At 41.8% G+C, this 27,496-nt stretch overlaps 2 protein-coding genes across 2 annotated transcripts in view; one reads left to right on the top strand and one right to left on the bottom strand.

Annotated features, from left to right (window-relative positions):
* BFAR (bifunctional apoptosis regulator) overlaps window positions 1-10,721 on the bottom strand; it is a 31,307-nt gene extending 20,586 nt beyond the window's left edge. The window contains exons 1-2 of the mRNA XM_073645736.1: window positions 10,603-10,721; window positions 1,090-1,426 (exon numbers count right to left, since the gene is read on the bottom strand). Coding sequence (XP_073501837.1) covers window positions 1,090-1,343 — 254 coding nt within the window. The 5' untranslated portion in view covers window positions 1,344-1,426; window positions 10,603-10,721. The remainder of the gene's footprint in view (window positions 1-1,089; window positions 1,427-10,602) is intronic.
* A 4,053-nt stretch (window positions 10,722-14,774) lies between these two features.
* Window positions 14,775-26,253, top strand: LOC141160939 (fibroblast growth factor receptor substrate 2-like). The gene is made up of 5 exons (XM_073645735.1): window positions 14,775-14,864; window positions 17,984-18,170; window positions 20,397-20,510; window positions 24,456-24,611; window positions 24,685-26,253. Exons 1-5 carry the CDS (start codon window positions 14,799-14,801, stop codon window positions 25,509-25,511), a joined length of 1,350 nt encoding a protein of 449 aa, XP_073501836.1. The 5' UTR covers window positions 14,775-14,798; the 3' UTR covers window positions 25,512-26,253.
* The last annotated feature ends 1,243 nt before the right edge of the window (window positions 26,254-27,496 follow it).

Below are 27,496 nucleotides of genomic sequence, written 5' to 3'. Positions count from 1 at the left end.
AACAGGGAGGCGTGAGTATTTTTAATACAATAGCTTTCCATATAGTTTAATGGGCCCCATATGTGGGCCCATTATACTGTCTACAGAACTAAGTAGGCCCATTATATTGGATGAGAAAGGGGGAGGCTATGTGGTGCCCATAATACTGTATGGAGGAGTATGTGTGGCCCCATAATAGTGAGTCACAGTTGGGGCATCAAGCTGTGTTGGGGGTGGGATGTGCGGAGGTTCACCATACTCTGTTGGAGAGGGGTATAGTAGGGTCATCATACTGTGCGTGTGAAGGGTACTATGGAGAAATTCACTGTGGGGGTATCATACTGTGTTTTGGGGCACTATTGTTGGCATCATACATTATCTGTATTTTTTATTAACATGTTTAAAATTAGGCTAAATGCTTTTTACTACTCTTACATATTATTCCAGTATGCCCCATTTGTGATTGCATTTATTTTATTCTAGGTACTATTAAAATGTACTTTGCTCGTGAGACCATTAAGTTTGTATCCATATGATAAGGTTCATTGTTATATTTGATAAAGAAAAACTCTCAATTGTAGACATTTAATAAATATATCAAAAGGTTGGCCCGCGACTGTCCAAGTTTTTAATTTTGGCTCTTTGCGTATAGAGTATGACACCTGTCAATCTGCTGAGCAAGGGAAGGACATACCTCCGTGACCAGTCATGTTAGCCACCTCGCTCCCGACCGACGCTGTAAATTATGTTTTCTTGTGCAACGTCGCTGCATTTCAGAGTAAAATTATACAGTTTTTGCAATAATAGTTCCGGTCACTGATTCATGCTGGCTGTGGTTCAGGCGGCATGAGTAAGCCGACATGCTATGAAAATACAGCCTTTAAAAGGGAACCTATGAACAATATTTAAATGTACAAATCAGTCTCATTGAGATTTGCTGGATGTTATGCAAAATTCTGTGCCTAAGCCTGGCCGTCTGTTCGCCCCACAGACAAGCCTAAGATTGGCCTGAAGAAGGTATCATTTATGTAGTTTTGAGAATAGAACGTCCATAAAACAGTTCAACTATTCAAACAATATGTATAACCTTTAACCGTCAGCTCCATTTACCTAAGAAGTATGTTCACTTTTGGAAAGCCTTCCCACTTGTCACGACATTCAGGACACTCCGTCTTCTTTGAAGACACCCACCATAGGGCAAGACAATGTCGGCAGAAGCTGTGCCCACAGTTCAGAGTGGTGGGGTTCACCAATATATCGTAGCAACAATTGCAAGAAAATTCACTAACTGAAATGTTCCGGTCTAATTTTGGACCTGAACCGCCCTCGCTTTTGGCACTTTCTAACTTCACATCTTCCTCCATGGCTGCCGTGTGCAAACTGTCAGCCACGCAAATGAGAAAACCAGGTCCTCAAACAAATCATTGAAATCCGATTGTTATTAACCCTGTAAGCAGAAACATGGTCATTAGTGTGAACGTTCATAATAAATACATGTGAAGTTGGGTGAAAGCACTGCTTGCATTATGTATTAGCACCATTAGAAGTCAAAAGGGGGTTTTGTAAACCACTGCAGAATTAATCAACATAACAAGAGTAACCCCCGCCCCCTCCAATAAAAAAAAATATAAATATATATATATATATATATATATATATATATATATATATATATATATATATATATATATATATATATATATATTTTTTTTTAAATTTCACCTAAAAAAAAAAATACATATCCGGTACTATCACAATAGCGAGCATGCTTCCAGTGAGCTTAAATTCTAGTTTCTAATGTAGAATTTATACATGGCTGCTCTGTCCTGCTTGGGATGTCATTTACTTCTAGTCTGCATACAATTCACTAGCAAGAAGAGAATTGCTTCAGTCATTTACAAGCGCTTCTCACTAAATTAGAATATCAAAGTTAATTTCAGTTCAATACAAAAAGTGATACTCATATTATAGAGTCATTACAAACAGTGATCTATTGCAAGTGTTTATTTCTGTTAATGTTGATGATTATAGCTTACAGCCAATGAAAACACACAAGTCATCTCAGTAAATTAGAATAATTAAAAAAAAAAAAAAAAACTATGCGTTTAAAAAAAGGTCCCTTAGTCTGTTTCAGTAGGCTCCACAATCATGGGGAAGACTGCTGACTTGACAGATGTCCAGAAGGAGGGTAAGCCACAAAAGGTCACTGCTAAAGAAGCTGGCTGTTCACACAGTGCTGTATCCAAGCATATTAATGGAAAGTTCAGTGGAAGGAAAAAAAGTGTGATAGAAAATGTGCACAAGCAACCGGGATAACCGCAGCCTTGAAAGCGGTAATTAGACTTAGCGGTAATTGTATTTCCAGGAGTCCATCCTGACAGCATCATGGAGGACGTACTCATCCTTTCAGGGACAGGAAACAGAGGTTTAAAGCCCCCCCCCCTCCCTCCCCTCCAGTGTCCAAGTACCACCCCAGGATGGATGTAATACATTTATTAATTTCTATGCATTGTGAAGTAAAGAGGGAGGGAAACTAACTGTGCTGTCAGGATGGATTCCTGGAAATACAATTACCGGTAAGTCTAATTACTGCTTTCCAGGACGTCCCCCTGACAGCACCATGGACAATAAAGTATTTCCCTAGGGTGGGACAAGCACATGGAGAACCTTCCTGCCAAACGCTACTCCCTGTTCTGCTAGGACATCTAGCTTATAGTGCCTGTAAAAGGTACTCAGACTCGTCCATGTCGCAGCAGTGCTTATCTGTTCTATAGAGGCCCCCCTTTCTCTGCTCTAGATGTGGAGATTGAGCGAGTTCAATGGGCTTTCAACCCTTCCGGGGATTTTCCCCTCTGCTGAATAGGCGAGACCTATCGTGGATCTAATTAACCCTGCGATAGTTTAGACGCTCTCTTCCCTTTATTCTTACCCCCATACTGGATGAACAGGTTGTCATCTATCCTCCAGTGACAAGTGGCCTCTAGGTAACTGATGACTGTTTTTTTCTATTCCCTGGATGTGAGACAAAGTTCTGATTTTTAGGGAATTGGAAAAGTTACAGCAGGACAATTTCCTGATTGATGTTCCTTGTAGAGACTAATTTAGGTAGCAACCCCGGTTTTAACCTCAGCACTATTCTATCATAAATCTACAAATATGGATCTTCCATGAATAACGCCTTTAGCTCCCCCACCCTCTTAGCGGTGGTGATAGCAACTAAAAAAAAAAAGCTGTTTTAAAAAAGGTAAGCTTGCTGATGCTCATTTCATTGGTTGGCTCATATGGCTGCTTGCATACGGCATTAAGCACCAAATCAAGATCCGATAACCCACAGGATTTCAGGATCTGCCTCTCAGGATCCATGCCGAGAATTGCAGTCTATCCACGTTCTGATTTAAGGCCGGTCCCTGGTGAAGGAGATCCTTCCTTAAGGGAAGTAATATGGGATCATCCTGGCCAAAAGAGGAAACTCTCTCCTTCTTGGCCAGAAAGGAACCATCAGGATTAATTTTTATTTGATCCTCCTGTACTTTCCTTAGAATCAAAAAGGTAGGGGAGGGAAGGCGTAAGAAAGGCTTTCGGACCATATCTGGGATAGCGCATCGACTCCGGTAGGGTTGTCTCGGGGATTTAGAGAGTAGAATTTTTTGGCCTTTGCATTTTTCTTCGTCGCAAACAGGTCTATCTGTGGGACACCCCAACGACGACACAATGTGTCAAATATCTCCCCATTCAGTTCCCATTCTGAAGGCAGAATTTCCCACCAGCTTGGAAAATCTGATTGTGAGCTCCTTTTAAGTGGACTGCCGAGATTGACTGGGTAGAAAAATTGGCCCCAACAAGTATTTTTGACGCAAGACCCAGGACTACGGTGTGTCTCGGGCCTCCCTGATGTCGTAGAAAATACACTGTTGTCGTATTGTCCGACAGTATCTTTAAGTGTTTGTTCCACACCAGGCGACGATTGCGCTGAAGAACTTCCCATACGGCACAAAGTTCCCGGTAGTTTGATGACATGGCTTGAACCTCTGGAGACTAAGTCCCCTGATAATACCTTCCCTCTATGTGGCCACCCCAACCTGACCGACTTGCATAGGTAGTAATGACTACAACTGGAGAGTGAATCCAATCTACCCCCACCTGAAGGTTTTCTGGGTCTGTCCACCTAACCAGTGACTTTGATATTAGTGACAAGGGCATCATTTTGTCTAGGGACAACGGCTTTTTGTCCCAAAATTACAAGACCGCTTTCTGAAGTTTCCTTGAATGAAATTGGCTCCACTTCACACAAGGAATGCAGGCAGTCATCAACCCGAGGATCTTCATTGCAGGCCTGATTGAGCAATGACTCTTTGAGAACTGACATATCTTGTCTCTTATTGCCCGTTTTACTATGGGTAGAAATGAGGTTCTTAGATGGAGTCTAAAGTAACCCCCCCTGTACTGTGCAGATTAACACCATACCTGCAGGTTAATAGCGTTTTTTTTATTTCTGGTGATAGGTTCCCTTTAAATGCTCCTGTCAATCTGACAGTGGCAATCAAGTGGCACCGTACCATGACACACTCATTGCTGCGATCACGTGGTGCTGATGGGTTACATTGGCAGCTGAAGGCCTCTGTTAGTGCCCCCTCTGCATAGTTCTATGAAGCCCAGCCACATGGTGCGCTTCATAGGAGACAGTCATTTCTTCTATATACTGCGGTGCTGTTCAAACAACCACTTTTGCCAAAATCACATTTTTTTAAAAAAATGATTCGGTATCGGTGTTCACAAAAACCCAATCTATGAAAATATAACATTAACACAAAAAGCTAAGTGGCATTACGTCCTCCCCTCCCCCCCTTTTTGTAAAGGCATTTTTTTTGTCACCGCACCTCCCACAAAAACTGAAATAAAAAGCATCCAAAACATCATATGGACCCCAGAGTGGCATCAATAAAAATGTCTGCTCACTGCACAAAGAACAAAAAAAAAAAAACACTTGTTTTCTCCCTGCAGCTGCATTTCCAATTATGACTGCTGCACTTGTTTAAAGCAGTATTTACCTGCACAATACCAGTATGGCTGCAGGTAAATACTTTTTTTTGCCAAAAGAGGTTCTACTTAGAGAGGCATGAACCATAAAAGACCAAACTTTGGAGAGAACGGCTAAACAAGTGGATCTAAATTTACAAGACCATCTACAGTTTCCTATGCTCAAGAATTGCAGAGTATAAAAAAAAAAAAAAAAAAAAAAAAAAAAAAACCACACATGCTATACTGGGGCTCTGTATTGCATTTGATTTTTTTTTTTTTTTTTTTTTATGGGGGGGGGGGGGGGGACACACCCATACACTTGAAGGGTGAATCTCGTCAGATTTGTGGAAGAAACTAGTCCATGCCGCAATTTTTTTCAAATTTACATAAAGATTCAGTTTGTGAAAAACTGCAAGGCTTGTCCGCACTGCCTTATTAAATTACTGCCAGAAAGTACAGTCGTGTGAACGAGCCCTTACAACGATCACCTATGCACAATACAGGTGATCACTACTAGACCCTTATTAAATACAGCGCTAAGGTTTGTACAACTCCCTGATAACAGGGCCAGCGATAGACTCCCAGGACGATCTGTGCAGTTTTGAAAAAGCACAACACTAAATATTTTTTGGCACCGGACAACCCCCTTTAGGTCATAAATTGAAGCAAGTGTGAAAACTTAGCCAAATACAGGTAATTCACAGAAGACTGCTTCATACATGCACATTGTTGTGTGTCCATAATATAGATTCACAATACGACCAGTTAATGAAACAGATGAGCAAAAAGACTTAACTTAGTTCTGACCTCTGGGTCTGTACTATGCTGCAGCCAGGCTTCATTTATGGGGCCAGCATTTGATGCCTCTCAATTCTCAGGCCCTGCGAAGTCCACCTGACAAAGCAGAGTGAAACGCGTTTGTGGGAGCTGGGACACCATTCCTCATTAGAACTTGATGCAAGTTACCTTCATTTATATTGTGCTTCCTGACGCTTATGAACTACTACTAGTCTGACAGTTTTTGCGGTTTTTGTTACTAGCCCTTGGTACGCCTACACGTTTTACTGTAAGTGTAATGCTCTATGTGCACTTTAACTGAGGATAGTGGTAAAGTTTTTTTTAATATACACTTTATGCAATTGTGCAGCAGATGTACTAACCTTTTTTTTTTTTTTTTTTTTTTATCTGCAGGCTAATAGCATTCTGAAGCTACCACACTGACAGCCCGGCTGCTGGGAGGAAATACAGTGTATTCCTCCCGACAGCCTCCAGCTTTCAGTCAGAGGTTTGGCTTGTGCCGCTGCATTCACCGCTCAGTACATAGACAGTGGCGGCTATAACCATGCCCCACACTGACACGTTGCAGAGACAGCCATTAGTCAATGTCGGGGTGCAGTTACAGCTGTCGCTCACTATGTACTGAGCAGTGACAGAAGCCGCACCTCTAAACTGAAAGCCAAGGCTGGGGGGAGCTATAAACTGCATTTCCTCCCGGGTTTTCAGCGCAGCAGCCGCATGGCTTTAGAATGCTATTGACCTGCAGAATAACCCCATATCTATAAGTGTTCCTTTACATGACAGGACCCTTTAATGGCTGTTTTTTTACTCCTCTTCAGCAGCCCTAACTTTTTTGTTTTTCACTGATATTGTTGCATGAGGCATTGTTTTCTGCAAGAAAATTGGTTTGATTTTTTAGTGCCATTTTACTATACATATTACATTAGTAAGTAATCTATATAACCGTTTTCACTATTATATATATATATATATATAAACTTTTCAATAGTTTTTTCCTTTTTTTAAAATTCAGGTTCCCCATTGAATGGATTCTCCAGGTTATTATGGTCATTTAGATAACTAATATGTGCAGATTTTTATGTTTAAAAAAAAAAAAAAAGTATTTTATATTTAAAAATTATTTTTTTTTCTATTTTGGAGGAAAGAACTTTTTTTTTTTTTTTTAAACATATGTCTCTTAAGAGATCACCAAAAACCTCTACTGAACATTTTTCCCCAGTTACTGGGAAATTCATAGTAGTCCCAGTTAGGCCACATTCAGACGTCAGCTTTTCTTGTACGAGTTGTCTGCATTTTTCACGGATAGCGCTTGTATCTATGATAGTCTATGGGGTAGCTCACATGCCCGATTTTTTCTTTGGACCGTGTGGTCTGCACAAAAGCACGGAGACTTGTCCAATTAAAGGGGTTGTCCAGGCTCTTGCATAAATTCTGCAGTCACTATATGTGAATCCGTACAGAACACACACTGCACGCTGTCAGAGGGCGGTCATGTGAACAAAAGTATGTGATTTGCCACATTCAGACTAGACTTGTCCGGCCTTGCTCAATTCACTTTTATCTCCTGACTGGAGGAGGACAGCTGTGACGCTGGGATCAGGAGACCTGTGGCCAGTCTGTTCAATGTGCTCCACGATCGGATTGAGATCCACTGAAGTCTGCATGAGCCCTAAGGCTTAGTTCCCAGGATGAGTTTTTGACACGGCGTATTTTCAGTGCGCAAAAAATATAATGCAGCGTCTTAGGCTGGGTGCCCACGTAGCGTCTTACAAGCGTTTATGCTGCGGCATAAACGCTTGGTAATCCGCCCCCCATGGTCTCCAATGACAAGCCGCACTTCCAATGCCCATGTTGCGGATTTTTCCGCAGCGTTTATGCTGCTCTCAAAAATCCGCAGTATGTCCATTAATTTTGCGGACACGCAGCGTAATCGCCGCCATTGACTTGCATTGGACCGCGTGACATCCGCATCACTGCATTTGCACATGCGGATATCACACGGTTCAATGTGCGGATGGTACCCAAGTCTGGAGGAGAGAAGACTCATCCAGACCTGGGTACCATAGAAACTGTAAAAAAAGAATTTAAAATAAAAAATAAAGTTTATACTCACCTTCCGATGTCTTCCCGGAGTTTTGTCTGCTCCGTCCGGTGTCTTGTAATGTTCGCGTTGATGTGAAGGACCTGCCATGACGTCACTGAGTCATGTGACCCATCACATGGCTCAATGACGTCACCGCAGGTCCTTCACACCCCCGCAAGCAGTGCAAGACACCGGTAAGACATCGGAAGGTGAATATAAACTTTATTTTTCACCATAACTATCTTGGTCACACTACTATAAATCCATGCCGGTTGCATGGATTTATATAGTGTGAACAAGTTGTCAAGCACTTTCCAAGTGATGCTAAAGTCGCTTGGAAAAGCGCTTGATAACCCGCATGCAGAAATGCATGCAAAGGCGCTTGACAAACTCTTCTACCTGGCAGGAAAACCGCATTTAAAATCCGCATGCGTTTTTCCTGCCAGGGAGAAGCGTAAAAAATATGCAGCATTTCTGCATCGTGGGCACTTAGCCTTACAGTTCCCAAAAAGTGGATGGAATTTATAGAAACCTCATACCCACTGTGCTTTTTTTATGCTACAGAAACTGAACCACGGTGTGTTTTACTTGCGGATTTTCTCCATAGACTTGAATAAGATGAAGAAAATCAGCCGATAAAAAATGCTTATGTGGTAAGATTGCATTTTTTGAAGTGGAAACACACCAAAAACGCAGGTAATCCACACATGGCTATTAAAAAGGGTTAATGAGGACTAACAACTAGGAAAAAGGAGAGTGGAGACCCCTAGGCAGATCTTACAACACCCTGACTCCCCTATCGTCCCTAAATAGGTTCCGCACCTATCGCCGAGCAGGATACCTAACCCCTAACTGTCCCTAGAGCTAGGCAGGGGACGGGGTGAGCACTAGTCAGGCCCCACTACAACTAAATACAAAACAATGGGATATACTTAGCTTTAGAAGACAACAACCATCCAAGAAGAAACTAGCCGACTACTAGTACTCCAGGCCTGAGCAGGGGAAAATAGTTCTATCACCGGCGACTCTCTGGAGACACTGAGAGTGTTTAATATATCAAGCAAGGGTGTGTCAATTAGCAGCAGAATGTGGAGATCACTGCTGGGTCCTAGCGAGAGAAGGATACCACTACACTACAGAGATGAAAGGATCAAGAAGGTGTCCGCAAAGTCAAGCGCAGCGACCTTCTACAGCTGGATCCAGAACGCATGTCACACCTGATTCACCCGTGATATTCTCCATATTAACAGAGCAGCTTTTCTTTTTACTCTGTCAACAGGGTGTGACTGCCGATGTCATGGTGATAGACAGCCGCCTCCCTGCAGTTAGAGACAGCTGTCAATCAACATGACATCAATAGTCATGCCCCTTCAACAGAGTAGTGCGGAAGAGAAGCCACTGAATCGTGGGAAGGATCGGTCAGTGACTGCTCTATGCCGGCAAAGATCAGCACCGGGCACAACAGGCAGGTACTTAACAGCTACCTTCCTGTAAGTGCTTAGGCCCATTGTAAAAAAAAAAAATAAAAAATTAAATAGCCCCATAAAAAGTTTTATCAATGCTAAATAGCAGGAAGTTTCCAAAACAAATAAGCTTTAAAAAAGTGTCATACCAAAAGGAAACAAAAAAAATGCATGTAAAAGAAATGCAAATAACCTAATAGGTTCAGAAACGCTGCATCATAAAAAAAACTCCCCAAAGACACATGGTGGGAACGTACAGTCATATACAAGTGGGGGTCTCCGTTGTGGGGTTTAGCCGAGGGTTATTCAGTATGTGACCCTCTGATGTAGGAAATGCCAGCACCCTGGAACATACGGTGCTGGCCTGCCCTATCTGCAGAGGAGAACGCTGGGTCCATCAGATAAGGGGCGCAGAAAATGTAATATTCTGGGGGAGTGGCACTATAAGTGGGTTAGGGGGTGAAATACTTGCCCTGGGAGACAGCAAACTCAGATACACTCCTGGTGATGGGCACAGGTCTATGGGTAATAGGTACAGCAGTACAGGCCAATGGTGCTGGCCATACATGTGCCCAGCCTGCAGGTGACCATAGGGCAGAACCCAGCCACACTCCTTGTGATGGGCACAGGTCTATGAGTAATAGGTGCAGCAGTACAGGCTAATGGTGCTGGTAAGAAGCGTGCCCCGCCAACCATAGGGCAGAACCCAGCCACAGGTCTATGGGTAGTAGGCACAGTAGTATGGGCTAATGGTGCTGGTCATACATTTGCCAGGCTGGCAACCTACCATAGAGCAGAACCCAGCCACACTCCTGATGGTGGGCACAGGTGTATGGGTGATGGGCACAGCAGTACAACCTAGTGATGCTGGGCATACGTGTGCCCAGTGTATGGACAACCATATGGCAGAAGTCACCAGCGTTGTTCGGTCTCCAGAACACCATGCCATGTGGCTGCGGAATGAGTGGCATCTATCCAGCAGACCTGGCATGGAATACCCCGGCAGCAGGTGGGCACACGGCAGGTGGGGTGTCTCCCTGGCACTGAGGAGCAATACATCATGTATCCATACACTACACAGGTGACATACAGCGGAATAACACTGCTCAAGTACTACCCAGTGTCATGCCTGGCAGCTATACCCTTACTATGCTGTCAGCTGGATGCCAGCAATAAGTACCTGAGCTCCCGGTGCCACCACACAGAAGTCGCCATTACACTGACAGCCGCCAGGCCCTTCTTGCCCAGTAACACCATTACCTGCTTTGGCTTCACTTGCAGCTCCGGAGGATGCCGCCATCTTCCCCAGCGTCAGCGAATCACTCGCTCTGCTTCCGCCTGGAAGCTCCGGCTATTTGCCGTCTTCTGCGCAGGCGCGGCGCGGCAGGGCAGTCACGTGATGAGACCTGTCTCAGTTTTCCTCCAGAGCAGCATTCAGTGACTGAGCGTCCCCCTTCACCGTCACATCACAAGACTGTGTGACCCCAGCGTGCCCTGACAGGAGGCCACGCGTGGGCACACTGCTTACAGTCACTGGTAAAGGTGATGGGAGACTTACTGCCACTACCACACCTTGCCATTATGGCTTCTCTCACAATTGCATCAATTCACACCTTGCAGCTTTGTGAGGGGTTGTTTTGTGTGTAGAACTACCCCACACACCTGTCTTTTTAGTCATTTTTCATTTACCATAAAATAGTGACGTCTGGAAGTCGCCTGAAGAACGGAGCGCTCATTTCTTTTAGTCGCTTCAGATTTCGAAGCCTGAAAAGATTAAAAGTAATTACAAAAGATGCTACATGAGCGGCCGGTTGTTTGCATGTTGCGCTTACGTTCATTATTTTTTCGCTTTTTTTTAGTGATTTTTCAAGCGGGTTTGAGGCAGAGAATCCACTAGAAAAAGCCACCATATGCACATAGCCTTAATCAGGAGCCAAATCTGGGACACGGAGCCTCTGTGTGCCCCACACACTCCAGCATGAATATCTGTAGGGTAATGGGTGCATATGAATTAGTGGTGGTCACCGATATGGCTCTCTCCATTGTAGTTAATGACCGTAGAGTTTACAATCGGGAGAGCCACATGCACAGCGTCCTCTACAGACCGAGTGCCCAAACTGCAACCCCCTTATTTATCACACAGTGCCAACACCACAATTTAACCTGAGTGCTGAGGTCTTAGTTTAGAAAAAAACAACTCGTATATTAGCATCTTCACTACCTTGGGTTTTTTGCATTGTCGTTTTTTGCTCCTCTTCTTCCCAGAGCCATAAATTTTTCTATGGTCAATATGGCTTGTTTTTTGCAGGACGAGTTGTACTTTTGAACGACACCATTGGTTTTACCATATCATGTACTGGAAAACGTGAAAAAAAAAATCCAAGTGTGGTGAAATTGCAAAAAAAGTGCAGTTCCACAATAGTTTTTTTTTATCATGTTCACTAAATGGTAAAACTGACCTGCCATTATTATTCTCTAGGTCATTACGAGTTCGTAGACATCAAACATGTTTAGGTTCTTTTTTATTTAAGCGGTGAAAAAAAAATCCAAAGTTTGTAAAAAATAATGTCGCCATTTTCAGAAACCTGTAGCGTCTCCATTTTTCGGGATCTGGAGCCGGATGAGAGCTTATTTTTTGTGTGGCAAGCTGACATTTTTATTGACACCATTTTGGGGTAGACACGATGTTATTGCATTTTATTGCAATGTTGCAGTAACCAAAAAAATATAATTCTGGCGTTTTGATATTTTTTCTCATTACGTCGCTTACCGATCGGATTAATTCTTTTGATATATTGATAGATCGGGCGATTCTGAATGTGGCGATACCAAATATATGTATTTTTGATTTTTTTTTTAATTGTTTTATTTTTAATGGGCTGAAAGGGGGGCAATTTGAACTTTTATTTGTTTTTTAAATATTTTTAAAAACATTTTTTTTTTACTTTTTACCTGTTTCAATAGTCTCCATGGGTGACTAGAAGCTGCGATCATCTGATCGCTTGTGAAACACATAGCCTGTGTGTAGCATAAATGCTCACTTGCTATGAGCCCCGACCGCTGAGCGCAGATCGGCTATGACAACCGCAGGCGTCTCCCTGAATCAAGCGAGGCGCAAAGTGGCGTGCACCTCTGTTGGCGCCCGACCACTATTAGATTCCGGTTGGGGACTTGAGTTAGATTTGTGGCGTAACGAACGCTGCTGCTTGTCATGAATTTGATGAGTGAGGTTCGCCAGACCACGCCCTAGCGGAGCTCGGCAAAACTGTTTTGAAAATGCCAAAACTTGCAAAATTTTTGGCAACTCTGCTTTGCGCAAAAAATGTTGTGACCTTTCAAAGCTTATTTTACACCACAATTCTGGCGTAAAAGCTTTGATGAATCGGGGCCATTGTGTGCACATACCCTTAGGCTATGTGCCCACGATTCAGAAATGAAGCGTAAAATTTGCGCTTCATTTCTGCATGTCCTTGCCAGTAAAAATGCCTGCGGATTTTAACACACGTTTTTGAAGCGTTTTTGACATGCAGATTTGCCATGCCTTTTTCTAATGCATTGAGTAGGCAATTCCGCATGCGTAAACGCACAAATAATGGACATGCTGCGGAATTTTCCGCACATAAAATCTGCTGCGGTAAATTTCACAGCATTGGCACAGAACATGCGGATTGTCATTGGGGACCATGGGGCACGTATTACCAAGCGCTTTTCAAGCGTTTCCGCAGCAGAAATTCCGCAGCAAAAATGCTTGAAAAACGCATCGTGGGCACGCAGCCTAATGGTATGTTCTGATGAGCATAGCGTACAAACAGCACAAGGACCATTGTAAGTCAATGGTGTGGTTCACATGACTGTTTTTACACACGGACCAACAGTACTAATGTAAACAATCGTAGCATGCACTAGTCAAATCCGTTTTATGGATCAGAATTGCCCTATGATGGGTGCATTAAAAAAATGGATATCATAAGGAAATCATCTGTATGACATGTGTTTTTTTTAGCAATTATTAACAAAGAAAACTCGGCTTGGCCTATAATTATATTTTAAATTGTTGATGTATACAACAAATGTTGTACAGATGTCTTATGGATGTGAAAAACGGACACATAGACGACATATTGATGGCATACGAATTACTAAAAAGGTGAAAACTTTTTTTTTTTCTGGATGGAAAACAGACAATTTCTCATAAGCTCACCTGAGATCACTCAGTCTGAGGTTTTTCACATATATAAGTTCTGTTAGTGTGTTTTTACTGAACATATAACCATTATAGTCTATGGGATGTTCACTTGTCCTTGTTTTTTGGCAGTGTCCACAAAGCGAAATAAAAGGAGACGTGTCTGTTTTTGATCCAAGTTATGGATCACATGTGTTTGATCCAGACAATGGGTCCATAAAAAAAATATACAGCCGAGTCCTCCAGCCACAGATTTCGACAAATCCCATGTAGGGTCTATTCACACAGTGCAATCATATCGCATTTTCCCCACAATTGTATGAAATTACATTTTCATTTTAAAGCAATTGTGCCACATTTATAGCAAAAACTGCAATACGAGAGCGAAATATTTATTTACTATGCTTGTTTTTATTCTGCAGCAGTTTAAAGAGAAATATGTGTAAGGGTCTGTGCCCACGATGCGTTTTTCAAGCGTTTATGCTGCGGATTTTTTGCAGCGTAAATGCTTGGTAATCCGTCCCCCATGGTCCCCAATGAAATTCCGCACTTTCAATACCCATGCTGCGGATTTTCCTGCAGCGTTTTTGATGCGCTCAAAAATCCACAACATATCCATTATTTGTGCGTTTACGCATGCGGAATTGCCATCTACAATGCATTAGAAAACGCATGGCAATTCCACATTTGCAAAACGCGCATCAAATTCCGCACGCGTTTTTCTGGGCAAGGAGATGCAGAAATGAAGCAGAAATTTTCTGCTTCATTTCTGCAACGTGGGCACATTGCCTGAATCAATTTGCTGAAGTTTCTTTCTTTTTTGGGTGGGGGAGGGTTACGGAGTAACTTTGAGCTATGAACTTGCTATGAATATTTGCTCCAATTAGGGATTTCCATTGGGTGGGATCAATCGTCAATCATTATAAAGGTGTTCACATGGAGATGCTGCACAATGGAGCACCAGTGAAAGTGAACACAAGCTGTGGTTGTGAATAGGTTTTCTTGCAGAAGGTGACTCCATTTATTTTTTATGTGTAGTGTTTATTACCAGTAAAGTCAGTGGTGGCTAAAGACTAATAAGAGACCTTGTGCAGTCTATGATAGATGCTGCTTTGGAGATAGAAGTGGCTCCTGTATAGTTGCATCAATGTATGTCCGCTTCTGAAATGTTTGCCAAACTGGTTATGACTTTTTAATGATTTCTTGAATGTGTAACACATTAAACTCCAGAAAACAATCATCTGCATTTCTGTTTCTTACCCTTGCAGGAGACATGGGCATTTGTCACTGCAGCAGTGCTAAACACTGTGATCCTGAAGATAGAGGAAACTGCTTTCGGGTGAGCGTATTCACATGGTTGCATTTTTAGGGATCTATCACAAAGGGCAGTTCTGGCACAATTTAGGTAACTTTTACCTACCTTCTAACTAACCTAAGGCTATTTTCTCACCATGAGCTTTTGTTGAGTTTTTGATGTTGTGGAATTTCTGCTCCTATTTTAAATTGGGTTACTAATTTAGGCTTTTGTGTGGGGTGTGTGGTTTTTTTTTAGTTTTAGTGTGTCTTTGACGCTATGGTTTCTCTAGTCATGCGTTAAATAAAGCTGCCTTGTTTCTTGATACCTCCTGGTATTTGGCTTTGATAAGCTATTCACATACTTGGGTGTGCATTACAGAACTCCTCGTACCTGCAAGAGGAATTACCATGCTGCACGCACATATAAAACATGCATCGCAGGGCAATTTCCGCAGCGCTAGAAAGCATAGTGAGCAGGAGATTTCCATAAATCTCATACACTGTGCTGGAACTCTAAGATGCTGCAGTTTTGATTCTGCCAAAATAGTGTCTAAAATGCACCGAAAGGTCTTTGAGGGAACGTAGCCTTACTGTCTGGGCATCTTGCAGTTTGCGGCGATAGTCTTTTTCCCAGGGACATGGATTTAAAATTTTCTTAGTATTTAGAGGGAGGACTTAAAATGTATCCTAAACAAGAAAATGTAGAGGGCTTTTCAATTTCAGCAAAAAGATGGGCAGGTGGCAAAAACCTGGTAAGATTAGACCCTTTTAAGGTGTGTGTGTGTGTGTGGGGTTGTTGTTTTTTTTTTTTTTTTTTATGCTTTACTTTTAGATTTTAGTGGGGGGTGGAATTACAAATCAGGTTTCTTTAATAATTTTGCAGTTTTTCTGTCCAAAGCAACTGTGGAGCCCAGTGTACAATGGACAGCAAAATGTGTTAGAATAAGCTCACTGATTTATTCTCAAGGGGATAGTCCAGGCATGTGCACGGTGCAGCCATATAGATGCTGGGTCTCTTAGGGTGAAGATGCTTTAATGCTTTAGGAAACTGCTGCTGGGTTTTCCTGTAATGGCTTCCGATGCATTTTTCTGACATATTTGCAATGTATCCATCACCAGTGTCTTGCTAGAGAGCAGATGGCAGGTTTCTGAATCCTGGAGTCTTTAAAAGTGACATAGGATGGACCATGGGCACAGCAATGTCTTTACATTGCAGTGCATTATGTATGTTATATCATGTATGTTTTATGGTGCCTTTTCAAGTGGATGCTATAGAAGGCAAACTGTCAAATTTTTTTTTAATGAAACCCAATTGAGAGTTGTTTCCAATACCCCAAATCATGCCATCCTGTGTGTGTGTGTGTGTGTGTGTGTTATATGGTATTATCAGTCCATTGCACTCAATTCAAAATTACAGGCCTATCCTTTCCACGCTCCAATATGCAACCTTTTTCCAGAGCACTTATCTTTGGGTACAGCCAGACAGTCATTTAAGTCTGCCCGAGATCGGACTGCAGTACATGGACTGGCCGGCAGCTCTCCTGACCTGAGTGTCAGCTTCGTGTATTTCTATGCAGCTGTCACATTCAAGTTTTAGAGAGCTGACGGACAGTCAGTGCACTGCGTTCTGATCTCGGTCCAATTTAAATGGCCGTCTTACTGCGCCTTTAGACTGTTCTAGATTGCGACTTGTTTTTTTTCTCAGGAGTATTCTGGAACAGCAATTCTGCATCTGGCCTAATCTTTAAGGGAATCTGACAGCAGGTTTTTACTATGTAATCTGAAGACCGCATGAGGTAGAGATTAAAACAGATTCAGTGATGCCTCTTATCAAGCTTCTGGTTTCGTTTGCTTACGATTGTTTTTGCACCAGGAGCTTTTCACTGCTGGGACTAGCTGGTCCCTTGAGCTCTGGTGTGATAGGCAGCTCACTGTCTATGGACTTTGTACACTGAGAGCCTGGTGTGGGCGGGGGAAGCTTCCTCGTGCTAAATCAAAGCTGTGTCAGAGTGGCTGCACGCAGTAATCTGTGATACATCGTAACATTCAGCTTCTTTGCCTACATTAGGCTGCTCAGATGAGGTAGTTAAAACCTGCTGACAGATTCCCTTCAAGGGGGGGGCTAATATAACCTCCCTTTCCCCCTTATATAAGAATCTTCATTGCTGTACTATAAAACTTTATTAAAGAAGCACTTGCACTAACTTTTTTTTTTATATAGTAAATGTCTGTACATGCATGTAGTGAGTGTATTTATATATTTGCCAACCGCTGCTGTCAGGGTCCTAGCTGGGTGTGTTGACTGGTGCTGTAAAGGCGCTATGCCCATGAAGGCCCCATGTAACCGATGTTGCTTGTTTGCTAGGACCATCTGCTTTACAGGTGACTTACAGTTCGATGAGGGAAATCGCCAGTCCAAAAAATCTCTTCTAAATTGGAACTTGGTAGGGAATATATACAGAATTTAGTGGGTACACAACTTCACGAATGTTTTCTTCACAAAACAGAGCATTTTACATAGTTTCAATTCCTTCCTCTTTACTTGTCCTCTGAACTCAGTTCCTCACTATTTCACCACATCCCAGCTCAACAAACACTGTTCTGTTTAGCAAAAGTCCTTTACTCAACCTGCAGTTCTACGTCTTTTCCCCTTAGATGAGCTTTGGTGCCAACATGACTGATACTTAACTTCTTTACTTGCTGATTCCTTGGAACTCCTGCCTGGGACACTTAGTCTCACATACTCAGTCCTGTCTAGGCCTGTTGCATCGGAGTCTTAAACCCTGGGCCTTAAAGCTAGGCATCCTTTCCCAGAACCTATCTCTGGAAAATCACTGTCACCTCTTCTCTGCATCTCCCTATCTCTTACTTTTGGTCTCCTCTTACTTAAAGATGCACAAGAATGCAGCACTGTTCACATTGGACCTTTTTAGGACCTGGTGTGCATAGTGAAAGGGGCTATCTAACCCACTACCAGAAAACTGTTCCTTTCCATTAAACTTATCCCCTCCCCCCTCTGGGCTATTCCGAACATTAAGTCTCACTATCCCTACTGTCAAACTACAGTCAACCTCATTAATACAAGTGACAATTTACAGGCTTGGGTAAAACTCTGTTATAATATAGCCTTCTTAATATGACCTTTCTGTTCTTATTTTTAAGGTTATCAATGTGAATGACAATGGCAAAAATGTCTGTCCAGGAATCATGGAGCTTACAGAGACTACTCTAATTTTTCATATTAGGAGAGGAGGGTTTGTGAAATGGCCTTACATCAGCCTGTTGAAATATGGCTATGACACTGATCTGTTTTCCTTTGTCTGTGGCAGGAGATGTCAGACTGGAGAAGGTAATATTACTTTTTTTTTTTTTTTTTTAAACAAAAACTTGGGATATGTGCAGTCTTAGCGTCGTTTTTAACTTAAAACACTAAAAATGCTTTAGGATGAAAAACTCTAAAGCCTCATAGAAAGATTGTTTCCTAAAGCAGGATCTGCTTGAAAAGCTCACATTTGTGGTGACATTTTCTAAATGGTTATGAATTGCATGCACAAAATGATGACTTTTTAGCTGTAAAAAGGGTCGTCTGGTCTTGATCTGACTGCACACTTCTGAATCCTTGCAGCACGCTCACCGCACTCTGATTCTCCAGTGTTCATGTTGAGAGCATGCATGCAGTCACATACTGACTAGACTCTGCCTCGCTCAGTTTAATGGATTGAGTGAGGCCATGCACATCTAGTCTAACTGTGGCAGGAGGGAGGTATGTGACCTCAAGTATGCAATTTGCATAACCGACCACTCTCTGACTCAAAACCAGAGAATCCTGACAGTGTGCCATGTGCGCATTGTGAGGATTCCGAAGCCTGCAGTCCCATAGAGGCTACAGACTATTGGCACAACTCCGGATAACCCCTTTAATGCCATATACATATGCTGTGTGTTGTAGGGGGGGGGGGAACAGCTGAATAAACTGCAAGAAGACTGAAGCCATAGTTTTTCTACACAAAGTATTAATAGCAGGGCTTCCAACACCTTTTTGGTTTTCAAGAGTTGAGGTAAACGTGCTGCAGAAGCAATGATGGGTGTGAAATTGGGGGCGGGGGGGACTTGTTTAGGCATTATACTAATATCCAATTTGAATATACAGTAATTACACCACTTCACATTTTGGTATTGCCTTTCAGGCAGTTGTCTTAGATATTTTTTAAATTGTCTTGTTGGCAACTCAATTCATGCCATGGACATAAAAATCACAATACTATTTGTCTGTATGTTACACTAATCAAATGAAGTTGCATAGAGAACCTTCTTCTCTTGGCCAATATTACCTCTGTTTATAAAGTCCACACTGAAGTCTTGTGATCCGATTACGTCACCTCCCCTTATTGAAGCTTGTACTTCTTGTTAACCTAACAATAATTACACCAGGATTACTAGTGTTTTAAGGACATCAAAAACCAAAGGTCCGCATTTTATCTGCTTTCCCAGATAGAAGTCAAAAGTTAACACTGTAAATATTTTAAATTGCACCAGGCTGTAACAATTACACATCTATAACTAAAAGCTTTGTTCACATCAGTTGAACAATGCATGGTAAAATGCCAGATTGGGGTCTGATTTCCTTTTGTACATTGTAGTCAGTAGGATCAGTCATGTTGGAGATCCAGCCAGGGCTGTGGAGTCGGTAAGTGACTCAGACTCCACAGCTCGGCCTCATTACTGAGCGTGTACATAAAGTGCAGCACAGATTCATCTCAACTAACAGCCGAGATCCTTAGATAGGAACAGAACAGACCTTTTCATAACTTTCCCAAATTCTTAAGAAATCATTTACAGCACATATTGCATTCTACTAATGAACCCAATTAATTATATATTGTCGAAGTCGGTCCATTTTATACAGACTGACTCCACAGCCCTGGATCCAGAACTTCTATGATAATTATTCTGCCCGTGAGAATTGGGATGCAACAAGGCAGAGGTGAGACAGAACTAGAGTCAGGAATTGAGCCGGACCGAATACCAGAATAAGAACTACAGGATCCAAGGTGCCCAAGTGAAAAGCATAATCCAGGAAAAATGCCAAGGCCATGATTGGAAATCAATTATTTTGGACTTTCTACTTTGATCTAAAGGAAAAGATCTCAATTAGTCTGGAGGCAACACATGCACGACAGCCAGTCTCAGATAATTTGTGCAACTAATATCTATGTTTTAAACATGCTGTAAGTGTAGCCCATCTGCGATTTGGCTGTAAATGAGTTGCTTATGACCTGTCACTTGCAATTTGCGATGGGAAGTGCAACACATGTCCAATGCAATGCCAAAGGTAATCATTAGATGCAGTCTTAAAGAGCACAGATCTATCAATGGCTGTTGGGTACTATTGGTACCTGACATGGCCGGCCAGCATGAAGCTAAAGTTGGTTTCTGGTGAGATGTGACTGTCATAACATGTACTATAGACTAGAGTTCCCCATGTTCCTTACTTAGCAGTGCAGCCTTTACACCAGGAATTATGTAGATACTTTTTTATATTAACTTTTGTGGTTTTTGTTTTTCCCCCACTTAGGGATATTTGGGTTCAGATGTAACCGAGCAGAAGAGCTTTTTAACTTGTTACAAATATGTATGCAAAACAATCGAATAAGTGTTATTTCTGATATAGATGGAGACTCTCCAGTAGGTAAGTGGTTGTTCCCCTGTGACTGCATTTAGATGTGGCTGTAATGGTGCTGTATTACTGATTACATTGATGCATGGGAAGAAATCCACTTTGTGGTTCTTCTTTAATCACCATTTGGAGTTTTATGCTGATCAAATTTCAGTGCATAGGGGCTGGACTGTACTCTGGGTCGTCTCGTCTGAGTCCGACACCTCAACCTGCCTACAACTTTTGAATGACCGGTCACGGCTGAGACTTTAAACAGAGGAGGCAAGTGGAGGGGCTGGGTAATCAGACTGGGTGGAGGAGACCCAAGACATAGTCCAGCCTCTGTACACCCAAATCTAACTGGCATTAAACTTCAAATGCTAATTAAATAACCATAAAGCAGTATCAATGCAATCTATATTTCAGTGCAACTACAAAATCATACTTGGTCTGATAGGTTTTTCTTTAAAGGACTCTTCCAGGATTGAAATAAAAAATCTTGACTTTGGCACCAACCCTTTAGTTCAAAAAAGAATTCTTTCTTAACCCCTTCATGACACTGGATGTAAACTTGCACCATATGTTGTGTTCCTGCCTTTGTGGACTCGCCAGAATCAGTGTTGGAAATTACACAAGTGTTATAAATGTAACCACTTGCCAACATGCGTGTGACAGAGTTAAGATGGTTGCTGTCTGACATCCTTGCATGTCGCCCTGAGGGTCTGCCCTTACCTGTCAGCGATTGCTATGATCACTTTTTTTTTTTTTCTCTTTTCTGTGTGCGTGTCGTCCTACGCTGAGCATTTATGCTTTGATTGGTATCGCTGATCAGATTTTTTTATTTTAAAGTTAATACATTGTAGTTTTATAGGTAGCGAACATCAGTGTTTGACTTCTGATTTTATTTTAGAGGGAAAAAAAAATGGTATGGTAGAGTAGCTTTATAGGTAGGGAGATAGCTCATTTTTAAAAAAAAAAAAAGTGCCAAGTAAATTTAAGTGTATTGAACGTCACTAATTTTTATAAAAAAAAAACAAAAAAAACCTTTGTCTACATCTGATTCTTTTTCTTGAGTGCTTTTTTTTTTTTTTTTTAATATAATGCACACATGCGTTTTGAAAACTAAAATAAAAATGGCCCATTAGTCAAGACTCTAGTCGCCAGAAGAGACATACATTTTGTTTGCCTCTAACACGGATTCAGGCAGTGAGGAAGATCCCATGTTCCTCTCTTCCTCCTCTAGTGAGGATGGACCCCCAGCAAGGCACCCTAGGACCTAAGCAACCCCTACGGCAATCTATTACATATGGACTGCAACCTCCCCCCCCCCCCCCAAAAAAAAAAAAAAAAAAATTTATCAGCCTGTTATTCCGGACTTCGTCAGCAGCTCGGGAATAAAATTTGATGTTATAGGCCTCACTGAAATTGACTTCTTCAAGTTCTTTTTTCAGTGAGGAAATAATAAATGTTATGGTGACCGAGACAAATTTATATGCCCATCAATTTTTTTACCCAAAATCTCATGTCGTCATACTCCAGATGGACCTTTGTAAATGCAGCAGAAATTATGACTTTTTGGGATATTGTGCATGATCAAAAAACCAGAGCTTCGGCAATACTGAAGTACTTATATTCTCTGCAGAACACCGGTATTCTGTATGGCCATCACAAGGACACGATTTGAAGCTGTGTAATGATGCTCAGTTTCCTCCCCAAGACTATCCCAACTTTGATAATCTTTAGAAAACTCATCCAGCAGTTGACCACTTCAGCACAAAATTTGAGGCGTACAACCCCCCCCCCCCCCCCCCCCCCAAAGGGACATCTCTATAGACGAATCTCTGGTTCATTTCAAAGGGAAGCTAAAATTCCAAAAATTCTTGCCCAGAAAGAGGGCCAGGTCAACATTTAAACTGTACAAGCTGTGCGAGAGTACCTCAGGGCAAACCCACATATTTGGGGTCTACGAAGGGAAGGATGCCCAGAGTAGCCCCCCCCCCCCCTTTCCTGGGTGTGGGAAAATTGTGTGGGAATTGCTGCAACCACTGCTGAATAACAGTTATTGCCTCTACATAACTTTAACACCAGCATCCCACTCCTCGAGACTACCTCTGTCAAAGGTACAGTTGCATGCAAAAAAAATCAGAGGCTTCCCTAAGCCACCAATTGGGCAACTGCCAAGAGGGGGCGAAAGCAACCCAATACAGCGACAACATGATTGAGGTCAAGTATAAGGACTAGGGATTCCCTTATCTTGACCACTATACAGGGTGACAACAGCTCCCATGTCACTGTCCGAGGCATCTCAACACAAGTCCCAAAGACAGATTGTATCTTGGATTATAAGTAAATGGGCAGGTCCTCAAACCATAAAGTGCCATGCTAAAGTATGGTACAAAAAATTGGCCGTGCACATTGTACAGATGGCACTGTATGATGTTTTCGTGCTGCTTCGATCTGCAGGCAATACAGGAACCTTCCTTAGTTTTCAGGAGGTAGTCAGGGCCCTAATGTTGGGCACTAAGGTGAGGGTCCCAGTACTTCTGAAACTGATGTTGACCCGGGACAATACGGGCACTATTTTCTAGGCGAGGTTCCCCGAACAGCGAAGAAGGGAGAAACACAAACTGCAGAGCATGCTCCAAGAGGGAAATATGGAAGGACACATTTCCTCATTATGAAACCTGACCTTTGCATGAAGGATTGCTTCAAAGTGTGTACCACACGTCCACAAACAAATAAAATTTGGTTTTACCCTGTTGACACAACACACTTTAATAATCTGATGTGGTGTTATGTGCAAGTTGTGTACAGTACATTATACTTTGACACCAGTAAACCAAAAGCATTATAATCATTATTATGAAACTCTGCCTCTAAATATTTTCCTTGGGGAGGGGGTCTAGTTTCCAAAAATAGGTTCTCAGTGCCTGAATGGCTGAAATCCCCCACATCACGGGCTCTCCAAAGGCGACATTGTCTACTCTTAATTTCAGCCAATTTTCTGTTCAAAAAGTCAAACTGTGCTCCTTCTCATCTGAGGCCTGCCATGCGCCCGAACAGGTTTCCCCCACATATGGGGTATCGTTATACTCAGGAGAAAATAGACCCCAAAAGTTGTTAGGCAATTTCCCCTATAGACCTTGTCGGGGGGGAAAAAAAATATTGGGGCTAAAATCACTTGTGACTAAATTCATCCCCCCCCCCCCCCCTTTCACATTCCATTAATTCCTGTGAAGCACCTGATGGGTTAATCTTCTTTGAATGTGGTTTTGAGCACCTTGAGGGGTATTTTCTGTCATATAGATCCCTCAATCACTTCAAATGTGATGTGGTCCTTAAAAAAATAAAAAAAAAAAATAAATGGTTTTGTTCTAAAAAATGCAAAATCGCTAGTCCACTTTTAACCCTTCTAACTTCCTAGCAAAAAAGTTTCCAAATTCTGCTGATTTTAAAGTAGACCTGTGGGAAATGTTAACTATTTTGTGACCTCTTTCTGATTTGAGGGCATAAAAATTCAAAGTTTAAAAATTACAAAACGTTCAGTTTTCACTAAACTTCCAGGGTTGTGTTCCCCCCCCCCCCCCCCCCCCCATCAAATGCAAGTCATATCAAAGAAATGTTACCACTATCGTGAAGTACAATATGTCACGAGAAAACAGTCTCAATCACTATGACCCATCGACTCATTCCAGAGTTGCCTCATAAAGTGACAAGAAAATGGCCTGGTCAAGAAGGTGAAAACAGGTTTTGGTGTGAAGGGGTTACATAGGAATGTACTTTGTGAGTCGACCATGGAAGCTGAAAGATGCACATAATTGCTCTCATCTTAATCCAGCACACCCTAGATCAAGGCTGGCATACAAATTGCCAGTCTCAATAACTTATCTTATATTGTGTCTTGCTCTTTTTTTTTTTTTTTTTTTTTTTTCCCTCTGCTCTGACTCTTGTTTCATGTTGAATATTGGTCTTTTGCAGATGCTGAACAAAGCTTCCCATACCGGTATGAGACCTACCCCACTCTCCCAGCAACCTCTCTAATCTCCTCTTCCCTAAGGCCAGAGCCTATTGGAAGTGAATTCATCACTACTTCATCTTCTACAAGAACTTCAGAAGTGAGAATCAGTTGCTGTTGACTTTGCCATACATTCTTTATAGCTCTGTTAAATATCTAATGTTTTTCTTTTTATTTCTTTTCTCCGTCCCCCCTCATTGAATTGCAAACTTCCTGAATATAACAAGGTGAAAACTCAAAAGGTATCCAACTTGCCTCTACAACATAAGCTTTCAGATGGTGGCATGAGTCAAATGTCTATGCAAAGCTATCTTAATGTAGAGGAACATCTTGGACTTGGCCAAGCCTGTATGGTTGGGAACATGATTAAAAGAGAAGAGCTAAAAACTCTTAGTATACAATCTGGAGATTTAAATGGAGCCATTTGGGACACTGGTTATGACAGTGATGACCGTCAAGAGTTCTCTTGTATAAGAAGAATGGGGTATGAAAATGTTTCAGCTATTCCAGGAGCATGTCTTAGGTCTAGGAGCATGTTGGTTTCCTTCAGTAGCTCAGAGTCTCAAAGCAGTGATAATCTAACACACGATAAATTAGGATGTGTTAATAGTAAGGCATCTTCTCCATCTATCTTTGAGGAACAGTATAAGATTGAGCAAAATATAGCCACCATGAAGGAAAACGGCAGTTCATTAGACACAGAGAAATTGTCTTCAGCAAGAGATTCCAAAATACATCAAGACTGTGCACCCATCTATTTTAATTTTGATGTCAGGCAGTCCTCTCGGGAATCAAAAACTCTCAACTACATCCAGGTCGAGATGGAAAGCGGTATTGACTCTGACAACCCTGAAACACCTCAAAGTCCTGATGTACAATGGAGCATGTGCCACCGGTCTCAGCTTTACACAGAACTCGACTTGGCAAAAACCACAGCTTTGTCACTTATACAGAGAAACTGGCCCAATGAAGAAGGCACCAGGAAAACTAGACATAATGGCAAACCTTTCCCAGTTTGACATCTGGTGTAGTGTTTTTGTTTTTTTACAATTTTAGTCTTTAAAGCAAAGCTTCTTTTTTATCATTGAGCATACAGTTTAGTATGTAAAATCTAGACTCTGTAATTTTTGGGTACTAGTCTTGCAGTCTTCACTTATCTTTAGCTGGTCTTAATGAGTTAAACAGCAAGGGGGCTAGCACATCTTGCTGGCCATTAAAATATTAATCAATTTTTTTTTTTTAGTTTTTTTTTTTTTTACACCAATTGGTCATGGGTCCAGTTGACTACCTTACGACATTTGGTCACATGCAGATCTTGACAAAACTGAAGGATTAGGCCTTATTCACACTTGTACATTTTGGATAGGCCATATGCAGAAGTTACTATGCAGCATGAAGTACAAATCTCTCCATTCCTAGGACTGGCTTTCAAATGGTAAATACTGACTTAACACAACCATGATATAATTTATTGTGGTAGCCTTGTGCCCATTAACATTCCTACTAGGAAAAGTTTTAGAAGGCCACCAGTAGATTGTGTAACACTAATCCTGCAATTCTTGTGTCACCAAATGTCGGTGGGCAAGCCTAGCCTTTTTTTGATTCACTGCTAAATAGAGCCTGATGGGAGATTCATGATGCTCAGACCAGTGTTTCAGAGTAAAATTTACAAGACTGCAATAACACCGCTATTGTTGGGTTACTTTTTAAGTTCTGTCCTAAAACTTCACATGGCAAAATTTATTGTCTATATCAGGAGAGGGTGGGGAGATGTTTATTCACTTTTTTACTGTATTTTCCAATGGTGACAAACTGCATGTATACTTTAAATGCAGTTAATAAAGCATTAAAGTTTTTACTGTGTTGTAATGCCTAATTATGAACGAGGAGAATCTGGCAAGTGGTTTGTGCCATGCCAAAAATCTTACACCAGTCCCTGACTGGAGTAATATGTGGTAAAAGAACAAATCACTCCTGTGTATAGGTTCACAAGTAGGACCCAATCCGTAGGAAGAATTTGGCACTCAAATATAGAATTTCAAGGAGATTTGAGAGTTGCAATCCACAGTGAGAACATAATGTCTTGGTCTGTGCATAGACCTTCCTCAGATGCACAGATTGCCACCAAAGAACAAGTGTAAAAGGTTGCTTATGGAAGGTTTGAGTAGTGGAGAACGTACTATAGGTGTTGTGCCTTTGGAAGCCACACATCCTGATATGCTTCCATAAAGGCCACATCTATAGTGGATTCTCCACTACTCTATGGTGCTGTATGCTGCCACCTTTTACACTTCTTCTCTGGTGGCAATTCATGCATTTGATAAAAGGTCTATGCACAGACCGAAACCTTTTATCTTCTCACTGTGGATTGCAACTCCCAAATCGCCTTGACTGTATATTTGAGTGCAAAGTTATTCCTGAGTGGAGTAAGGCTACATTCTGACTATAAGCTTTTGGTGTGTTTGACGCTACATATTTTTGCCTTACAGTTCCAGTTAAGTGGATGGAATTGATAGAAATCTCATGCCCACTGGGCTTTAAGTTTACTCCATGTAAACTGACCTGTGTTTCAAATCTACATGTCAATTTCTCTTGTGGCTACTGTAGAATCTGTTAAGTTTTGCGAGCCTGTTAATATTCAGTGCTCCTAGATAATCAAGAGATTTAATACAAATAGATTTCCCGTATGTTAGGATATTTATAATACCTGACAAGGGTGCATTGAAAGGAAAAATGTAAGAGGCTGGTGGAAGATGCCTAACTAGCTCGGTGTGCTGCCTTATCAGCTGCACTTGGCCCATATACTACCCACCCCCAAGGGTGCCAACAACTTCGGCCTTGACTGTAGATTGAGTTCAGGCATTCATATTGCACATATTAATATTGACCAAATTGGTGTCCAACATATGTCTTGGGCCGTTCTGTTCAGAATTGATCGGTGGTGTCTGGGTTCTGTGACCGACACCACCCACGGACTGAAAACAGTGGCCATAGGCCACACCAT

This window comes from Phyllobates terribilis, unplaced genomic scaffold (genome assembly GCF_046119375.1).
Source record: "Phyllobates terribilis strain yellow unplaced genomic scaffold, ASM4611937v1 Scaffold_9__5_contigs__length_417890890, whole genome shotgun sequence".
Lineage (NCBI taxonomy): Eukaryota > Metazoa > Chordata > Amphibia > Anura > Dendrobatidae > Phyllobates > Phyllobates terribilis.
Note: the sequence above shows the minus strand (reverse complement) of the source record. Positions and strands in the feature narration are given on the sequence as shown.

What these genes read in the sequence shown, in the direction of transcription:
- LOC141160939 (XM_073645735.1), top strand. Translation starts at nt 14,799, where the DNA reads ATGGGCATTTGTCACTGCAGCAGTGCTAAACACTGTGATCCTGAAGAT. An exon ending in AGATGGAGACTCTCCAGTAG is followed by an intron (nt 20,511 to 24,455) that starts GTAAGTGGTTGT and finishes GGTCTTTTGCAG; the next exon opens with ATGCTGAACAAAGCTTCCCA. An exon ending in AGTGAGAATCAGTTGCTGTT is followed by an intron (nt 24,612 to 24,684) that starts GACTTTGCCATA and finishes TTCTCCGTCCCC; the next exon opens with CCTCATTGAATTGCAAACTT.